Raw genomic sequence first — 18,824 nt, 5'->3', positions numbered from 1 at the left:
ACGGCCTTAAAATTAGAGCTGTTCAACCCTTGGCTGTCTTCAGGAAGGCACTGGATAGGCACCTAAAGTTAGTACCTGACCAACCGGGCTGTGGTTCGTACGTCAGCTTGCGTGCGGCCAGCAGTAACAGCCTGGTTGATCACACCCCGATCCACCATGAGGCCTGGTCTTAGACCGGGCTGCGGGGGCGTTGACCCCCGAAACCCTCTCCAGGTAAACTCCAGTTAAGAGAAAAACAGCGTCTCTCTTCTCACTACTCGTGGTCATATTACCAAAGTTAATGTTTCAGAAACACGACTCTGGAGGGAAAGGGAAGGGGGGGGGGTAAAGGATTTAATGGTGGTGGTTCAGTCGTCTGGAAATATTAAAGTGTCTCCTGACGTGGGTCTTCGTCAGTTGTTGACCTGTTCAGGGTCTGAGCAAAGCTCAGACATCTACAACACAATTGTCCTCAAAGATTTGTTAAGTTATATCATGAATTAAGGAAAGATCCTGGACTTCACTTTACGAAACAAAGCAAATGCGATAGTAATTATGGACAAGGTAGATTATAGTGGAAAAATGAACATGTTATTAGAAGACGGGGGAAATTACGTGCCCCTTAAGCCCCCCGTTGCTCTGCACTATCATCCTAGGGCTTTGGGCCTCTTGTAGTTAAATTAACATAGCTAATCTTACAGAAAGACATTGGCGATAGTGGAACTTGACTGTTGCCAGACAAGTCCGGCTGTGTTGCTATAGTAAGCTTGCGGGACGCGGGCAGCAACAGCCTGGATGATTTGTCATTCAACGGGGAAGGAACTCTTGCTTTGGGACGAGCTGAGAGAGTAGAAGAATCCTCGAAATCGGTCACGGACATGACGGTGGACTGACAGGCTGGTTAGTTAAGTTTAAACCCTTTCGACTGGACGAGGGTAATTAAGGCTGTATTTTACTTGTTATTAGCCAATAAAGGGATATACACACCTCAGGGTGTATATATCCTTGCTGGTGGAGGGAGAGTGAGGTAGCTGGCGGAGGAACGGTTGTCGTGGTCAAACGTGAGGTTACTTGCCTCAGGGATTGCCTCATAATTGCCCAGTTGACTGAACCTCACGAGCCAGCCGACAACACACAGATAACAAGCAAACCTTCTGGCAGCAGCCTGGCTAGCTGTTCAACTCACCCTCTCTTACTCTCTGCTAACTTCCTCTTCATATTTTAACCAACTGGTTAATGCCTTACTATCTTGAATAGATTTCTATTATTATTATAAAGAAGGAGCGCTAAACCCGCAGGGATTATGCAGCGGGTGGATGGTTTGTCAAGTAGGTGGGTTAATGGGAACCCGGGAGTTAATATCGGAGGTCACCAGCGGCCCGGCTCCAGACCAATCAGTACACACGAAGGATATCTGAAGGATTCATCGCCCGCGTGGTCCGGTACCAGACCAGGTCTACCAGTGGATCAGGGCCTGAGCAACCTCGTTGTTTCTGCTGGCCGCAGGTGGCTGAAGTGATTTGAGGAACTTGTCCAGTTCCCTCTTGAAGATAGCTAGAGTTATCTTGGTAATTTCCTTTATGTATGGAGGGGATGGGGGCCGCTGAAGAGTCGGGAACCTCTGATACTCAACGAGTTATCTCTAATGTACTCGTCGTGTCTCTGTTTTTTATTTGAGTTACTTTGCACCGTCTGCTAAGTCTCATGCTTTCACATGGAGTGATTTCGGTGTGAAGTTTGGCAACAGTCCCTCTAGAATTTTCCAGGTGTAAATTAAGATGTGATTCGTATACTGGACTGTGTGTGGCCAGCAATAACATTCTGATTGATACGACCATATCCTCCAGAAGGCCTGGTCTGGGACCGGTCGGGGTCGCGTTGATCTCCGGAAGGGTCCTTCAGGTACCTTTCTCGACTACGTTCCAAGGAATACAATTGAAGGGATTTCAGTTGTTCCCAGTAGTTTTACTTAATTGACTGAGTGTGTACTGGTAGTTAAAGTTCTCTGCACGTCCTCTAGTTCAGTAATTTCGCCTGCTTTGAAGGGAGATATTAGTATACAGTAGTATACCAGCCTTGATAAAACAAATTACTTCAAGAGTATCATCCTTTGTGTTGAAAGCTTTAGTTGTCTAGCCTTTCATATTCCTTGTTACAGCAATAACAACAATATCATATCATAATGGTCTAGCAAATGTGAAAAGCAGGAGCGACCTGCTTTAAACTTATGTTGCCCTGGATTGTGCAAATGCTGGAATTCCATGCGATTGGTAATCTTGCTTCAATGGATCCGTTCCAGGAATTTGATAACGTATGATGGTAGGGCTCTGGGACTGTAGTCATTCACGATTGCTTTACAGCCACATTCATGAATTGGAGCGATATCATTGGTTTTTAACGAGTGTGAGATAACACCAGGGACTAGGCTCCTTCTCCATAGACTACTTAAGGCCTGAGATAATGGTTTCTTACAATTGTTGATGAATATGGAGTTACATGAGTCTGTTCCTGGAGCAGAATCCATAGGCATGATTTCGAGGACTTCTTCAAAGTCAACTGGAGAGAATACTACATGGGAAATTGTGGAGATGTCAGTGGTGTTTTGAGTCTCAGTCATGAAAAATTCCTTTTGGTCATTAATCTGTAGACTGATTAGTGGTTCACTGAACACAGAGTCGTACTGTGAATTCAGTATTTCACTCATTTCATGACTGACATCTTGTTATGTTCCATCTTTTTTAAATAAAGGCTCTATACTAGATGAGGTTTTTGCCTTGGATTTTGCATATGAGAAAGAATATTGGGGATTTTTTCTAATTTCATTCATGGTTCTTTGCTCCCTGTATCGCTTCATACTCTCTATGATGTAACCAGTTTGTGCTCAATGCTCTCTATATCTCTAACCTTTCGTGCATCAAGAGAATTTGCTGCTTTTGAAAAGATCTGATAGCTGTCGTCTTCACTTGTAGAGGGAGCACTTTCTCTCTCTCTAGTTTGTATCTTCTCCTCTGCCGTAGAGGTATGTGTCTGGTACATACTTCTAGCGACAATGAGCTCAGCCTCCCGAGGAACTGTATTAGCGGTGGTCGCATTGTCTTTCCAGCGTATCTGGCTAAAGTCATGATTTATCTGGCCTCAATTGATGTTCTTCTCGTTGACGTTGGATGTGATGGAATCACCCTCGTGATGGCCTACGTAACTTCAAGGCTAGAAGCATTGCGTTTGGGTGCTCCGCATAGCAGCGAAGGCCGTTTCATTTGCTTATTAACAGCATTACACAAAGTGCACCCAACACGTGAATGCTTCCTGCGTAAAGCTCCAATCTAACAGATTGGCGCTTTACGCAGACTAGAACTACTCGCAGGTCTGGAGTCATTTTACACTCGGCATTTGCATAGCAGTTTTCTCCCCTGGATGGGACCCGCATCAGTCGTCTAGCACTCAGGTGCCTAGTTTTACTGCTAGGTGAGCAGTGGTCCAAGAAAACTTCCTATTCTTATGTTGGTGATGGGTGAATGACTGATTTATTGTGTGGGTGGTTAAGTTTAACACTTACCTACGTGTTAAGTGCTTCATCTCTTGTATTAGTTCCGTGATCACTGCGTCACCGTCGCTAGACTCAACATTTCCTTGTGAAATTCGCCGTCTACTCGTTCCTTTCTGGAGGCGACTCGGTGTCTGCCAACGGAGTTATACGTCTGGGGTGACTGGCCGAGGTCCAACTATGTGATCAATATCAACCAAAAATCGCTGTTCGTCTCCCGTGCAAGACATAAAGAGAAGATCGGAGAGTTCGTCCCTTCCTCTAAACCATCATTATTTCATTCACGGAGAAGATCGCCAGCGTGCAGGTACTCTCCCGTGAAGAGTCTTCCACTACCAGACCAGAATAATATTCCAGAGTCATGACTAAGTCGGCCGCAGCGTCGACGACGCCACACAAAACGAGACGAAATATTACCCGGCATTTCAGTGGAAGACTCCGCTTTTCGAGAGGACAACTAGGTAATATGACCTCAAGGGTAAGACTCCACAGGGATGGTATTGCTGTGTTATAGCCACTCACTCTCGCCCAATTCAAGTCCAATCTCAGGATTCTCCTTTCCACTTTCCTTAAGCTATTTTTCTATCACGAAATAAAATATCTTGGAGCAATTAAAAGTTTTCACACACACACACACACACACACACACACACACACAGTGTGTGTGTGTGTGTGTGTGGAGGCAGGATCCATACATAGTTTTAAGAAGAGATACGATAAAGCTCATGGAGCAGGGAGTGAACCTAGTAGCGACCAGCGAAGAGGCGGGCCAGGAGCTGCGAATCGACCCCTGCAACCACAAATAGATGAGTAAATACATACGTAGCTCCTGGGATAATCATGTATACAATATAACAACACTTCAAAAGGAATCATGAATCTGCAGCTCCTCAGAACCTGGATGGGAGACGAGAATGCAGTAAGCATTCCCCCTCTGGATATCAACACTGAGACGCTGAAACAGAAAACTGGTAACCCTAGGATTCCTAGCGGTGTTGATGAGCCTGGGACCCGGGTCTTTGAGGAAGTCTGTTGCACGCTATCACCATGTCCATGGGTCCCTGATTCTACTGAAGCAAAATGGTTCCGCTGCCTCAAGGTTCCATTATTCTGCTGAGTCTGTTCTTCCTATCACCAGCAGTCCCTTCCAGCGGCTTACTAACATTGTGACAGAGAGGGTTAGGTTAAGTAAGGTTCGCCAGGAAACAGGACAGATGTTTCCCGACTCAGGTCGGGAGCTTTTGGTCATCTGACCGAGGCCTTCCGCTGGCTTACCGGTCCACCCCTTTAAAAATTATGGTTATTACGGAGATGAAAGTGATGGAAGCCTTAAAGCTGGGGTCAACTGAGAAGAGAAACTCTTCTCTAGGTACTCGATAACACAACAGTGATAACTGGGAAGAAGAGAAACTCTTCTCTAGGTACTCGATTACACAACAGTGATAACTGGGAAGAAGAGATACTCTTCTTTAGGTACTCGATAACACAACAGTGATAACTGGGAAGAAGAGATACTCTTCTCTAGGTACTCGATAACACAACAGTGATAACTGGGAAGAAGAGAAACTCTTCTCTAGGTACTCGATAACACAACAGTGATAACTGGGAAGAAGAGAAACTCTTCTCTAGACACTCGATAACCCAAGATAATAACAGTAATTGGAAAGGCAACATAACATCACTAATACATTAAACGCCACAATAAAAGTCATACACAAGCCTAGCAACTCACTCGACCAATATAAAATGTATTAAACTTTACTGCAGCTGGTCACGAACACCTGCAGCCGGAAAGTAATGCCTTTATTATGAAAACAGACAATAAAGCAACAATTTACGTCCATTACACTTTACTTTGTATTGTAAGCTTTTCGGCTCAGTCCTGAAATATTTATTGAGTACGGTAAGGAGGTTCATGGACCGGGCCGCGGGGGCGCTGACCCCTGGACACATCCTTCAATTAAAGGTTCTAGAACGGCATAAAAGGGACTCCGAAACACAGTATATGTATTATTATTATTATTATTATTATTATTATTATTACAAAGGGAAGCTTCCATTACTTGAATTAAGAGCCTTTTCCCAGCATCAAGGCACCCTTCCCCTTGAACGGTTCAGAACATCCTTCCCTTGAGGGGCGAGGAACGTCCCTCTTGAAGGGTAAAAACGATAACAAAAACCTTGACGAAGCTAGGATTTGTAATGCGATATTTCGCATACCTCGCCTGAAAAACTAATGAAGAAAACGAGCAAAACATTTATAACGTTTAACGTCATTAGTAAACGAGCAGAGGAAAGTGATCCTCCAGTCTTCACGTGGGTTATTATTGAGCATATATATATATATATATATATATATATATATATATATATATATATATATATATATATATATATATATATATATATATATATATATATATATAGTGGTTAACAATTCGCAAACAGGTGAAATTATTTACAAACATTATCTCTACGTCCACAGCAGGACTCGAACCTGCAAACTCTGCGTTAGAGTACACAGTACTTTACCACGGAGCCAGACCCCAGGTAAGTAAGGGCGCCTAGCAGAAGCTAGACGGTGTTTCCCCATACCCCGGAGCACCAGGCTTGTTTTCGAAGTTATTTTCAAAGCTATTTGATCAAAATCCTGCCACATGCACTGGAACAAAAAACCAGCTGCCTTGAGATCCTTAGTTGCCCTGATAAGCTTGTTGCCTAGCTTCTTAATGAACCTGGATGTGCTCTATTCCCATGGGCAGCCAAGGTCTCTGTACTTCTGGGGAGAAACATATAATGATGGGCAAGTTCACTATATTTTCTCGACTCTGAGGACTCCCTGAAGCTAGCAGCTGCCCCTCCTTCCTCCCTGCTGTACTGGAGATAGGTATCAGCCAATGTGATATATTAGATACATGTGAAACACTTGGGTATCTTTATTGAGGAAACGTTTCGCCACACAGTGACTTCATCAGTCCAATACAAATAAGAATGGTGAAGCTCGGAAGGAGTTTGAGGTAATCAGTCCCTCAGCCGGGAGTCGACGTAATCAGTCCATCAACATTAAAACATTCGCACAATAAAATTTCACATTAGTTGCACATGTGTCCTTTAACTTAACAGATCTGTATAGTGTTCCCTTTCCCAGTGCTCTATACCACCTCTCCCACTCTTCTCTCCCCCTGTTCCACCACCCCTCACACACACTACTACTGTACTTCACACTCTACCCCCCCCCCAAGCACTTTCACACCCCTACCCTCCACTTCATAACTAACACCACAGCCGTGGTCATGGCACAAACCAAGGCGTAACAACGTGGACCTTTAACACTAGACTTGGCAACTTTACAGAAGCGCAAGTCAACGGAAATGAGTCATTGAAGCTTGGCCGTTGTTGCCACAACCCACAACCAACCACTTGGCAACACTGTCACGACACCATTATACGAAGGCTTTGTGCTAACCTGTTGTACACCTGTTGGTGGTCCCAGGGGTCATTGTCCCCCGCTGCCCACACCTGGCTTCCTCATTGCTAGCTTTTATCAATCAATCTTTTAGCGCTAGTAGGCACAGTCACACGTACGAACCACAGCCAGGCTGATCAGTAACTTCATGAACTTGTCAAATTCCCTCTGAAAGACACCCAAGAGTCTGTACATCACTAGTTTGATCAACAGATTTTTCGAAAATGCTGTGCAGAAATTTATCTCCATCATGGGGGCGATAAGGGAGCTAAGCCCCCTCTCTCCACGCTGTCCAGGTGTCAACTAAGGGGGTCATGACCCCCCTTCTTTTCATCAGCAGAGATGAAGGGAGATCTTGTCTTTCACCAGGAGAAATAACAGATAACTACGGCCTACCACAGGCCGTATGATGTACCTTTGATCAGTTGAGAGTTTTTTTTTCTCCTACTCCCGGAGCCCAGCCATGGCTTGGTGCTTGCCTGGTCAACCAGGCTGTTACTGTTGGTGGCCTGAAGCCCCACGCGTCCATCACAGCCTGGTTGATCTGGCACCAGGCGTGGGTATCCTCCAGGTATAAGGGTAAATGGGTTTCTCATGAGCCGGTACACCTGTTGGTAAGACACACGTGCAACACTAGGGTATCTCTTCATTGAGGAAACGTTTCGCCACAATGGCCTCATCAGTCCATTACAAAGAAGAATAGTGAAGATCAGGAGTCTGAGGTAATCAGTCCCTCAGCCTGGAGACTGACAGACTGATTACACGACTCCAGGCTGAGGGACTGATTACCTTAAACTCCTTCTGATCTTCACCCTTCTTCTTTGTACTAGACTGATGAAGCCACTGTGTGGTGAAACGTTTCCTCAATAAAGATACCCAAGTGTTGCACATGTGTCTAATTTATCAACTTGTAGGTTCTCTGCGCCATTTATCTACACAGGTAGTGCTTCATATGTGTCTGGTCAACTTGTAGGTATTATATACCATTGATGGTATAAAACCTTGGCAATAGATACCGACAAATTGGATTAGAAAGACGCGTTTGCTCACATCTCTTTGTAAACCATAGCACTGATAGATAATGTAATACTACTAGCTGATCTCCTGCACACATCACTCGTTTGATAAACAGTAATGTGGTGAAGTCTTAACTGGTGCAACGTTTCACCCACGAGTGGGCTTTATCAAGTACAATAACACTTGATAAAGCCTACTCATGGGTGAAACGTCATATACATAGAGACACTTCACTATTTACCACAGATGATTTCGGTCTACTCCATGGGGGAAGTGGAACAGAATTCTTCCTCCGTAAGCCATGCGTGTCGTAAGAGGCGACTAAAATGCCGGGAGCAAGGGGCTAGTAACCCCTTCTCCTGTATACATTACTAAAGTTAAAAAGAGAAACTTTCGTTTTTCTTTTTAGGCCACCCTGCTTTGGTGGGATACGGCCGATTTGTTGAAAGAAGAAGAATTTTGGTCTTACATTTTTGCCCAATACCTTCCTTGATTCCTCGACCTTTAGTTTTATCCCATACCCCCGGCCGGGATTGAACCCGCGGTCATAGAGTCTCAAAACTCCAGCCCGTCGCGTTAGCCACTAGACCAGCTAGCCACAATAAGATTCATCCAACTAGGTATATTTCTACACCATAGGAAGGTTAGCACAGGCACCTCTATGACCACAAATGCAAGTTTTTACAGACGAATCTCCAGCTAGCGTGGCCGTGACGACAGTGACGGCAGTGAAGGGACTTGAGCTAGAGTTCGTCACGGCCACGCTAACTGGAGATTCGTCTGTAAAAACTTGCATTTGTGGTCACAGAGGTGCCTGTGCTAACTTTCCTATGGTGTAGAAATATACCTAGTTGGATGAATCTTATTGTGGCTAGCTGGTCTAGTGGCTAACGCGACGGGCTGGAGTTTTGAGACTCTATGACCGCGGGTTCAATCCCGGCCGGGGGTATGGTTTATTTGCAATCGTGTCATTACGATTTCTTGAGTTTAGTTTTATCAGTGTGATCATTACATCCCTCCCACCATCATTCTTTCCGGCTGACCATAACTACACCAAGAGACCTTTCCGTGCCATGATACAATCAGGATGGTGTTGCTCCGGTTAGGCTGTGCCGTCCCTCGCTCACTCATGCTGATCATAGCTTTTTCATCCATGGGGAAAGTATAAGTTCAATAAAATAAGAACATGAGAAAGGAGGAGCACTGCAGTGGGCTTACTGGCTCATGCTAGGCAGGTCCAACCCACATCCACACACTCATCCACTCATGTACTTCTTCAACCTGGTATCATTTTTCGGTCCTGGAAGTGATCAAGGTCCTCGGACCGAAACGTGTGCCTTTCTAAACCAATTTGTTCAACCTATTTTTCAAAACAGCCCAGAATTCTCACCGCATGACGTTGCTCGCGAGTTTGTTCCACTCATCTACAACTCTACCGCCAAACCAGTGCTTCTGTATATCCCTTATTAAATTTAATTTTTTCCCAACATGAACCCATCGCTCCAGACTATGGAGCTGAACTCTTCTCCAGCCTGAAAGACTAACCACCTCAAAGCTAGCTGGTCGAGGGTGAAGGACTGATCACATCATCTCTACACCTCCACAGCTTCTGCTGTGTCCTCTGTATTCGACTGAAGAAGCCTACTGTGTAGGAGAAACGTTTCGAAATAAAGATACCTAATTGTTGTACATGTGTGTTACCGCCCGCAGAGTGCCTAGTCAACCAGACAACCATAACCTCTACGCACTGGCACTTCTAGTAGGCAGTAGCCAGGCTTCCTCTTAACGACTTCTCTAAGTTACTTGTAACGTGTTTATTTAAGGTGTCTTTTATTCAGCTTTAAGATGGTCTGGGTAGAATTACTGACAATATGTTAGTTAGGTAAAAGGACACAAGTGCAACTAACGTAACATTACACTATCCCCTGTGGAGGCTGTGACAGAATATACGTCGGCGAAACAGCAAGAAACCTCGAAATACGTCTCAATGAACACATTAATGCATGTAGGAACGAAAACTTGAACAACCCTTACGTACTACACCGGAATTCTGTCAACCACCTGATGAAATTTAACGACGCCCGACTAGTGATCAAAGAACCCAATTTCTGTAGACTTAAATGCCTTGAATCATCGTTAAATGCTATTTCTAACACATCTGAACAAAATGAAGACAGCTTCATCTCCTCAAAACAGTAAACCCAACCATTGCATAGCTGCTACTGAAGACATGTGCATCAGTTGGGTATCTTTACTGATGGAACGTTTTGCCTACACAGCAGGCTTCTTCAGTCATATAGAGAGGTAACAAGTATTTGACTGAAGAAGCCTATTGTGAAGGCGAAACGTTTCATCAATAAGATACCCAACTATTGCACACGTGTCTTAATCTTCATCCTGTTGGTGTTTTATACCATTTTCAACACAGCTGCTACCACTACTACCTCTACCACTAGTACTACTGCAACTATTACTACTACCTACCACGATCATGATTTGCACCTCACTCTAATACCTATATATACACTGTGTCCCTGTATTGTTTTTGACTTCAGTCAGACGTCAAATGTTCAGAGAATCTCCTGACTCGTTCTGGCACTCGGGCTGCAACCTAAGTACCAGGAATGGCTCAATTGGAGTTGAGTCACCATGCCCTTGTCATACGGCCCCCACCATAAGGCTATAAGCGGTACTCGACATGAGAAAAAGACGTCTCACCATGCCCTTGTCATAGGGCTGCCCCACCAAAGGGCTGTAAACGGTACTCCACTTGACCTGCAGAAGACTCACTGTGCCTTTGTCATAGGGCTGCCCCTGCCATAGAGCTATAAACGGTACACCACTTGAATGAATCCCCACCGTACCCCTGTCAATAGGGCTCTAAACGGTACATCACTTGTATCAACACTAACACTCCTTCGGGAGCTACTGCCGGGTCACCACATGAAGACCCGAGCCAGGAACCGTCCTGCCAAACCTACAAGAATATGTACATCAACTTGTATTGTTTTAACGACTTGACAAAGTGCCTGGAGAGCGAAACGTTGCCACAATGAAAATGCCACATTAGTTGCAACAGATTCTGTAACTGATGAGCGATTACATTGCCTGTCATGCATGTAAAGAGACACCTGGTTGGAAATCTAACCATAGAGGTCAATATGCCTTCGTCACACAGAACACCATCAGATGTTTCACACTACTACCTAGACACAGAACACCATCAGATGTTTCACACTACTATCTAGACCAGGGGTCTCCACACTTTTCACTACGAGGGCCACATCGTATATTTTACACATTTTTGCAGGTCAAAGAAAAAAATCAGTCTTATAAATGAATAAAATTCAATTAAATAAATAAGTTTAATTTAGTTCATTTTTGTAATGAGCATGATAGGATTCAGAACAAAAGAGAAATACGACAATTAGACAATTACGAAGAAATAATAGTGCGTTTACAATGAGAAATGATATATATATAATGAGCAAAAATATAAAACAAAATAAACCAATGCTCTGACAGTATAAACAGTTAATGAACTGCTGATGAGAAAAGTTGGCACAAGATTAATGGAAAAGATGGAACTGGCTTTTTAGAATCAAAATATTGCTGAACTGAGGTTTGAAGTTTGAGGAGCCAGTTATTATAATGGACTTTAAACACTCATCAGATAAATTTGTGCGATATTTGAACCTGACATATTTCATTTTTAAAAATATTTGTTCACAAAGGTACGCTGCACCAAAAACTGATACGAATCCACAAGCAAATCACTTCAAATTTAGAAACTGTTTGAGCTGTAAAGATTTATAAAACTGAATCAGATTTCCTTCTTTACACTTTTGTTTCAGCATGTCATCTGATTGGAGATCAATAATTTCCATTTGAAACTATAAATATTTCAAGTTGCTGCGGGAAGAATAAAATCTCGTGGGCCGCAGTTTGGAGACCCCTGATCTACGTAACAACAGGTGACACACAGAATGACTTACTAAAGTTAGTTCCACCTCTCTCCCTCCCCCGCGTCTCTCACATAACATGTACTTGAGCCAGCTGTCCACCTAGTCCACAGTTAACAAGAGAAGTAACTTCAGCAGCTGGCAATGGCCAACTTCCCTGCATGAATGGTGGCTTAACGAGGATAATGGTGTTAGCTGTGCAACACCACTAATGCACACAGCTTGCCCTCCTCCACAGCCCCACTACACACCATTAAGATTTAGGTCATGGCACTCCCTCCACTGTCTTAAGGTCGACGCAGACAACTCTCGCCCTAAACACCCTCTCTTCATACATAGAGAGAATTACCAACACACACCACTAGATGTCTTCCAGAGGAAGCTCGATAAGTTGCTCAGGTCACTTCCTGATCAGCCGCGCTGTGGTGCATACGCTGAGCTGCGTGCGGCTAGTACGAACAGTCAAACTATGTTGCAGGAGGCCTTGTCGGGAACCAAGCCCGCTAGGAGCGTTGACCCCCAAAACTCACCCTCCAGGTAGTTGCAATAAAACCGGTAAAATTGCCGAAAATGTTAGGTAAAAGAACATATACGAGTCGTCGCAACTTAATCCCTCACAGACAACATAATTAAGTGATGTAAAGCATTTAGAAAACAGACACGTTGAAGAGTGAGACACTTGTAGAACATCTGAGAACCATTACTGTATAAACGCATCAGCAGCCAGTGGCTTCTGCAGTCCAATACAGAGAAGAACGTTTTTCTCTGTATTGGACTGAAAAAGCCTCTGATTGGCGAAATACTTCCACAGTAAAGATTCCCAAATGTTGCACAAGTCTCATTCATCACAGATGTGATGAAAACATCATAATAACAAGCTGATGATTAAGACCCCTGCCACAGCTGGTTATCATTATTGTCGAAACGTTTCAACAATCAAGATAACCCCCCTCACTGTTAAACAAATGTCTTACTCATAATTTATGATGAGTTGATAAAGGCGTTTGTTCTCCAGGAGAGTCAACTGCAGGTCCGGACACTTCCTGAACACTGAAGACAGCGACAATAATACAATAGTGTAGGTAAAGTTGATAAATTTGATACACGTGCAACACTTGGGTGTCTTTATTGTGGAAACGTTTCAAAGTGCGTGATTACGCACTCGAACGTAGCTAAAAAAAAATATCCCAAGCATTTAGAGCCAACTCCCCCCCCCCCCAAAAAAAAAAATCACGAAATACCTCAATATTTGTAAACCATCTGCCCTATTTTTACCCACTCTAAATAACTCTGTACCACTGTAACTACCCGTATTGTTACCTCGACACCATCTAACATATTACGCTGTAATGGTCACACAATGATATTATCACTAATGCCATTATTACTTCCATTAGAAACTACGTATCTACCGATGTAGTGTAAACAACCCATTGTTATTTTACCCTAATGGAAATACAAGGCCCTTAAATGGAAATACAAGGCCCTTAAATGGAAATACAAGGCCCTTAAATGGAAATACAAGGCCCTTAAATGGAAATACAAGGCCCTTAAATGGAAATACAAGGCCCTTAAATGGAAATACAAGGCCCTTAAATGGAAATACAAGGCCCTTAAATGGAAATACAAGGCCCTTAAATGGAAATACAAGGCCCCTCAATGTAAATACAAGGACTCTCAATGGAACTACAAGGCCCCTCAATGGAAATACAAGGCTCCTCAATGGAAATACAAGGCCCTTCAATGGAAATACAAGGCCCTTCAATGGAAATACAAGGCCCCTCAATGTAAATACAAGGACTCTCAAAGGAAATACAAGGACTCTCAATGTAAATACAAGGGCTCTCAATGGAAATACAAGGACTCTTAATGGAAATACAAGGGCCCTCAATGTAAATACAAGAACCCTCAATGGAAATACAAGGTCCCTCAATGGAAATACAAGAACCCTCAATGGAAATACAAGGTCCCTCAATGGAAATACAAGGACCCCTCAATGGAAATACAAGGACCCCTCAATGGAAATACAAGGCCCCTCAATGGAAATACAAGGACCCTCAATGGAAATACAAGGACCCCTCAATGGAAATACAAGGACCCTCAATGGAAAAACACAAGGATCCCCAGTGAAAAGACAAGGACCCCAAAGGAAATACAAGGAACCCAAGGGAAATACAAGGACCCCAAAGGAAATACAATGAACCCCAATGGAAATACAAGAACCCTCAATGGAAATACAAGGATCCCAGTAGAAATACAAGGATCCCAATGGAAATACGAAGACCCCAATGGAAATACAAGGACCCCCAACCAGCCAGCCAGACAACAGCAGTGACCCAGGCGTCACAATACCGCAGTGATGGTCCGCAGAGGTCACCCACTACATCCTCACCAACGCCCTCACCCACGCCCCATCCAGGCTGGTAGCCAGACTACACTTGCAGTCCTCCCACCACAACACTGGTCGTTCAAGTGACAGCAAACCTGTTTTGCGGCTCTAAATTCACCCATACACAAGTAACACTAACTTACTTAAATACAAGTAACACTAACCTAAACACAAGTAACACAAGCTCATCTACACGCAGAATAAACTTACCTAAACATTACATTAAGATTTAGTAGTGCAGCACCCGTGACCAGGGTGTAGGATTCCTTATGGTCTGGTCAACCAAGCTCTTGTTGCTGGCAGCCTGCAACCCACACATACATACCCACCACAACCTGGCTCATCATTCTTCCTGGATACTGATACAAGGAGGTTTCTCATTACTAAATGAGAAGAATCTATATCGACTCGTTAATTTTCGTTAATAGACCAGTCAGGCAGACGCTGACATACGTTAATATTCAATCAACTTACAGTCTATATGGATTGACACAATGAACCTCGGTTAATCGGGACACCTTTAGTATTGAGTCTCCGCCTAATTAGCATTAGGTAAAAGAACACAAGTGCAATTAATACGACATTTTATTGAGGCAACGTTTCGCTCTCCAGGAGTTTTGTCAAGGTGGTAACGGCAATTCTACCAACATTATTGCATTGATATTACTTCCTAATCGTAATATAGTTACTTTTGCACACAGTACAGTCTAGAGTACATATGCACAAATGATCCGCACACAGGAAAGAGAAGCTTAAAACGACGATGTTTCGGTCCGACTTGGATCGAAACGTTGACGTTCTACGGAGTACAAATTACTGACATTATCACCACTGGCTGGCTTATAATCTTATAACACTAGACTATTTCAAACACACACACACACACACACACACACACACACACACACACACACACACACACACACACACACACACACACACACACACACACACACACACACACTCCACCCACCCACCCATTTAATATGCACATCCTGTTTGGGTGTGAAGGTGCCGCAGGTGACGTCATCATCGTAGTGCAAACGTGAACTGCATACTGTAAGTGATGTCATGTCAACAATACTGCAGGTGATGTCATGTCAACAGTACTGCAGGTAACGTCGTGTCAAAAACATACAGTCAACATACATGTCATGTCAACAACATACTGAAAGTGTTCGTCATGTTCTTACCTCTTTCTTCCAGGGCCAGATAGATTTGGAGCCTCGTCTTACCTGTAAAAAATAAAATAATACATTAAGATTTATTTACACTCGTTATATATATATATATATATATATATATATATATATATATATATATATATATATATATATATATATATATTTATATATACATTTATTGCAAAAAAATCTAAGAAATCTGTTATATTTAATAAACAATTTAATAAGTCAATGTAAATTAAAGCTGTACTAAAGTATTTTGATACACAGGGAGGTACAATACACATGTGGGCCTGACATATCAAATTTAGATGGACCTCACAAGTATACCTGAGGTACTGCTTAGCCTAAACTATGACAGTTCAGGAGTGACGACGTCAGGTGAAGAGATTAGGTTTGTCGTCAACACAGTTGAAAATTCTCACAGATGTTTAACAACTTAATTATAATTAAGACACATGTGTAACAGTTGGGTATCATTATTGTTGAAACGTTTCACCTACACAGTGAACTTCTTCAGTCATATACAGAAGTAGTAGGTGTAGTGGTGAAATGATGATGATGTAATTAATACATCAACCCTGGAGATATAAGGTGGTCAGTCCCTCAGCAAGGCTGAGGGACTGACCACTTCATATCATTTTCACCTTAAATCATCTTCACTTCGCTACTACACCTGCTGCCTCTATATTTGACTGAAGAAACCTGAACGCTTCAACAAGACACACAACTGTTGCACATGTGTCTTAATCATCAACCTGTCGGCATTTTATACCATTTTCAACATAATTATATTTAGTGTAATTGTTAATTTAGTGTAACTGTTAATGTTGGACCAGTTGATCAGTCCAAAAATTTCTCTCGTGAATTCTAAAGATTTATTTTACTGATGTAATCTTAATTCCTGGACCATCTCTGGTTTTTACGAAGGTTGTCACATTTTGTACACTGGATCTTATACGAAGACACAACCATCAATATTTGTGGTGGCTTTTGTGATGTAAATTTTGAAGCACAACTTTATTTTTTAGTAAAGTTAGAATTTCAAAGAATGATATGGTAGTAAATATACTGGGCCAGAATGTGTTCTTCAATTTTCAAAGATTTATTAATATTTTTTTTAAATATATCTTAGGGTACAGACTATTTCATCGATAATAAGTGATAGTGTAAATGTGTTATCAGTTTCACTTTAGAGCGGATTTCATTTTACAGCAGTAGCCCAGAACCTAACCTGCTGTATAAGCGGGGCCCGTGAGCTGTGGGATACAGCTGTACGACTTCTCAAGAACATAGACGTGAACACTGAACTCCGTCATGATGTGATGGAATAATAATGCTAATGGGAACAGACAATGCTTGGTTTTCTACATATATATTGCACCTGAACTCTTGGCTACTTGTAATAATCAAAATATTTGGAAAAAAATGTTAATCGCCAGCAGGTTGTGCTGCAGCCAAATACCACAAGAGCTAAACACAGAGCTGCTGCTTGATCATCACCTCGGCCACCAGCAATATTAATAGCATCACTAGTACGAACTAGCGTAGTAGGAGCAGCAAGGTGCGTAGCAGGGAGGAGAGAAGTAGCAAGTGTGACAGTCACCAGGTGTGTTAGACCAGTGGTGGAGCACAGGTGTAGCAACACAACTAGGGATGATAAGTAAAACACACGTTCAACAGTTAGGTATCTTTATTCCGAAACGTTTCGCCTACACAGTAGGCTTCTTCAGTCGAGTACAGAGGAGGCAGCAGAAGCGGGTAGAGATGTAAAGACAATGTAAACAGTCCATTACTCACTGAACTACCTGTGTGTCATTTAACTACCACTGTCTCTCGCTCAACTCCCTGTCTCTGACGTAATTCTTTCTCTCGCTTCACTAAAAAACTTTCTCTCAACTAACAGTTGACCATTTAACCCCCGGTATGGAACTTGGCCTCTTTGTCCGTGATGACCACACCCATCAACACGTACAGGTCCCAGACGAAGGTACGTAGCTACATCAGTAGTAACTTTTTCCCCCAGGTACAAACAAAGCATTCCAGCCTCCTCCATAAATACACAGGCAAAAATACGCTTCTCCCTTCTTTCACGCCAGGTAACGAAACGAAAAAGAATGTTCTTGCGAGGAAGTATATGTATCCCAGGAGAGAGAGTAGTGTTGACCACCACCACGCACTGACATCCACTGGACCCAACAAGGAACTACTACAGATATTATGGGGTAGAGCCGTATACTACAACCAGATGAGTACACGCACACAAATTCAATACACAGTTTCACCTGCCTCCCTTACCACTTACTTTTAACCTCACCACCCACACCTTCACCCTCACCACCCACACCTTCACCCTCACCACCCACACCTTCACCACCCACACTTTCACCCTCGCCACCCACACCTTCACCCTCACCACCCACACTGTCACCCTCACCACCCACACCTTCACCCTCACTACCCACATTTTCACCCTCGCCACCCACACCTTCACCCTCACCACCCACACCTTCACCCTCACCGCCGGTGACCTACCTACACAAAATGAAGAGAATGGGGGTTCAGTAATTGGATCGGCCTGAACATCTAATTAAAGTTCTCGTGGCAGAGCTTTGAAAACACTCTACCCAACATTATGAGGAACATGAAGGTGCAATGAAAGCAAGATATGAGGTACAACCTGCCACATACCTCTCATAACAACGTTGTACTACATACATCTCTCATATGTAGGTTTATTATACATATATCTGTTATATGTAGCCTATCCTACATATACCGGCTGTTGCTGTCAGTGGACGCAACAATCACAGCTGATCACTCAGGCTGTTGCTGCTAGTCTTCTTTAAAATAATATAATTTCGGTATTCAACACTGAGACTTTCAGCGGTGATTGGACAACAGCACCAACAGCAGGAACAGCAGCAGTAAAAGCAACAATAACAGCACGAACAGGAACAAAAGCAGCAGCAGCACCACCACCAGCTGCAGCAACAGGAACAGAAACAGAAGCAGCAGCAGAAGCAGCAGCAGAAGCAGCAGCAGCAGCAGCAGCAGCAGTGCCTCACTGAAACCCTCGGGAAATAAAATATAAAATACTGTACTGTGTTCCTGGTCTCTGTTATTGCTCCTGTCTGTCTCTGTCTCTCTCTGTATATAAGTTATTATTCCTGTGTACTCACCTATATATGGTTGCTGGGATCGACTAGCAGCACTGTGTGTGTGTGTGTGTGTGTGTGTGTGTGTGTGTGTGTGTGTGTGTGTGTGTGTGTGTGTGTGTGTG

At 43.2% G+C, this 18,824-nt stretch overlaps 1 protein-coding gene across 2 annotated transcripts in view; it reads right to left on the bottom strand.

The window, feature by feature from the left end:
• LOC128689421 (ankyrin-2) overlaps positions 1-18,824 on the bottom strand; it is a 989,227-nt gene that overhangs the window by 881,760 nt on the left and 88,643 nt on the right. For both annotated transcript variants that reach the window (XM_070086289.1, XM_070086299.1), the window contains exon 2: positions 15,551-15,592. In XM_070086289.1, coding sequence (XP_069942390.1) covers positions 15,551-15,592 — 42 coding nt within the window. The remainder of the gene's footprint in view (positions 1-15,550; positions 15,593-18,824) is intronic.

The sequence above is a fragment of the Cherax quadricarinatus genome, chromosome 18, assembly GCF_038502225.1.
Source record: "Cherax quadricarinatus isolate ZL_2023a chromosome 18, ASM3850222v1, whole genome shotgun sequence".
In the NCBI taxonomy this organism is placed as follows: Eukaryota; Metazoa; Arthropoda; class Malacostraca; order Decapoda; family Parastacidae; genus Cherax; species Cherax quadricarinatus.
The sequence above is the reverse complement of the archived record's forward strand: the minus strand, read 5'-3'. Positions and strand labels throughout refer to the sequence as shown.